General features: G+C 52.3%; 1 protein-coding gene across 1 annotated transcript in view; it reads left to right on the top strand.

Moving 5' to 3' along the window:
• LOC126998951 (sodium/calcium exchanger 3-like) overlaps nucleotides 1-1,404 on the top strand; it is a 1,893-nt gene extending 489 nt beyond the window's left edge. The window contains exon 1 of the mRNA XM_050861243.1: nucleotides 1-1,404. This exon is cut by the window's left edge and continues 489 nt beyond it. Coding sequence (XP_050717200.1) covers nucleotides 1-1,402 — 1,402 coding nt within the window. The 3' untranslated portion in view covers nucleotides 1,403-1,404.
• Nucleotides 1,405-1,939: the final 535 nt, after the last annotated feature.

Below are 1,939 nucleotides of genomic sequence, written 5' to 3'. Positions count from 1 at the left end.
TGTGGTGCAGGTATGGAACGAGACGGTAGCTAACCTTACGCTCATGGCCCTCGGCTCCTCGGCCCCCGAAATCCTCCTCTCGGTGGTTGAAATGTTCGCACGTAACTTTGAGGCTGGTGACCTCGGGCCCGGCACAATCGTGGGCTCGGCCGCCTTCAATCTGTTTGTCATCATCGGTCTGTGCGTGTATGTGATCCCTGACGGTGAGGTTCGCTACATCAAACATCTGCGTGTGTTCTTCGTCACAGCCTTCTTCTCTGTATTTGCTTACATCTGGCTGTACTTCATCTTGGCCGAGATTTCCTACGGTGTGGTAGAGTTCTGGGAGGCCTTCCTAACCTTCCTTTTCTTCCCCATCACTGTGGTTCTGGCTTACATTGCCGATCGTCGTCTGCTCTTCTACAAGTACCTTACAAAGGAGTATCGCATCAACAAGCGCGGCGTGATCATCGAGACTGAGGGTGGTGCTGACGTTGAGCTCGGCAAGAAGGATGAGGGAGGACCACTGTATGACGACAACGTGGATGAGACCGTCAAGGAGTTTGAAGAGCACCGGAAAGAGTACATGACTGTGATCCGCGAGCTGCGCCTCAAACACCCCAACATCAACATGGACACCCTGGAATCCATGGCTCGCGAGGAGATCATCAACAGGGGCCCCAAGTCTCGGGCCTTTTACCGCATCCAGGCAACACGTAAATTGACTGGCGGAGGCAACATCATGAAGAAGGCACGAGAGGAAGTGAAGACCGAAGAGAAGGAAGAAGAGGAAGATAAGAAGGACGATGAGACCATTAGGATCATGTTCGACCCCGGCCACTACACGGTCATGGAGAACGTGGGCACATTCGAGGTGACGGTCGTGCGTGAGGGCGGCGACCTCAACACCACCGTTATTGTCGATTACAAGACTGAGGACGGCACTGCCAACGCCGGCGGTGACTACATCGCCGCCGAAGGCACGCTTGTGTTCCTGCCCGGAGAGACGCAGAAGACCTTCACTCTTGAGGTTATTGACGACGAAGTTTTTGAGGAAGACGAACACTTCTACGTGAGGCTGTCCAACATGCGTCTCGGGTCTCCTGACGGCACGGCGGTTACCCATGCTGTCAACGGCGCCGCGGGTCACCCCAACAAGCCTGTCAAGATGGAGCTGGCGGCGCCCTATGTGGCCACGATCATGATTCTCGACGACGATCACGGCGGCATCTTCAACGTGGGTGAGAAGGACGTGGAAATCGTGGAGAGCATCGGAACCTACGAGCTGAAGGTGGTGCGTTGGTCCGGGGCGCGCGGGCGTGTGGTGGTGCCCTACAAGACCGAGGACGGGACAGCCAAGGCGGGCAAGGACTACGAAGAGGCCGAGGGAGAACTCGTCTTTGAGAACAACGAGACTGAGTGAGTACCAAGCGTGCCATTTTCGAGTTGTAACTAATACATATGGCGATCCTAAGGAACAAGTATCAACTACTCAGCAGCCCCCTCCCCCGTTACGTTCTAAATACAACTCCTACCTACCGAAAGTTTTCCTCCACTGCATTAGCACTCAGTGATCCCCTTTAACTTACATTACTTCACACGAAAGACGACTCAATTCCTAAAAACTAAACATTTTACAACCTTCGAAACCTAATGTCGGCCAATGAAGCGAATTCAAACACAAACGCACACACACACACACACACACACACACACACACACACACACACAGACACAGAGAAACACAATCTCACACACACATAAATACACTCACACACACACACACACACACACACACACACACACACACACAGACACATACACACACACAGCTACTTATACTAACGAGAGTAACATGAGCCACAACGACTAACTAACATCAAGATAACTCTCATTAGCAGGAGGAAACGCGGGAAGAGTAATAGCTATATAGTTTCGAACCCCTTTCACTCTCCACATT

This window comes from Eriocheir sinensis, chromosome 15 (assembly GCF_024679095.1).
Source record: "Eriocheir sinensis breed Jianghai 21 chromosome 15, ASM2467909v1, whole genome shotgun sequence".
Lineage (NCBI taxonomy): Eukaryota > Metazoa > Arthropoda > Malacostraca > Decapoda > Varunidae > Eriocheir > Eriocheir sinensis.
Note: the sequence above shows the minus strand (reverse complement) of the source record. Positions and strands in the feature narration are given on the sequence as shown.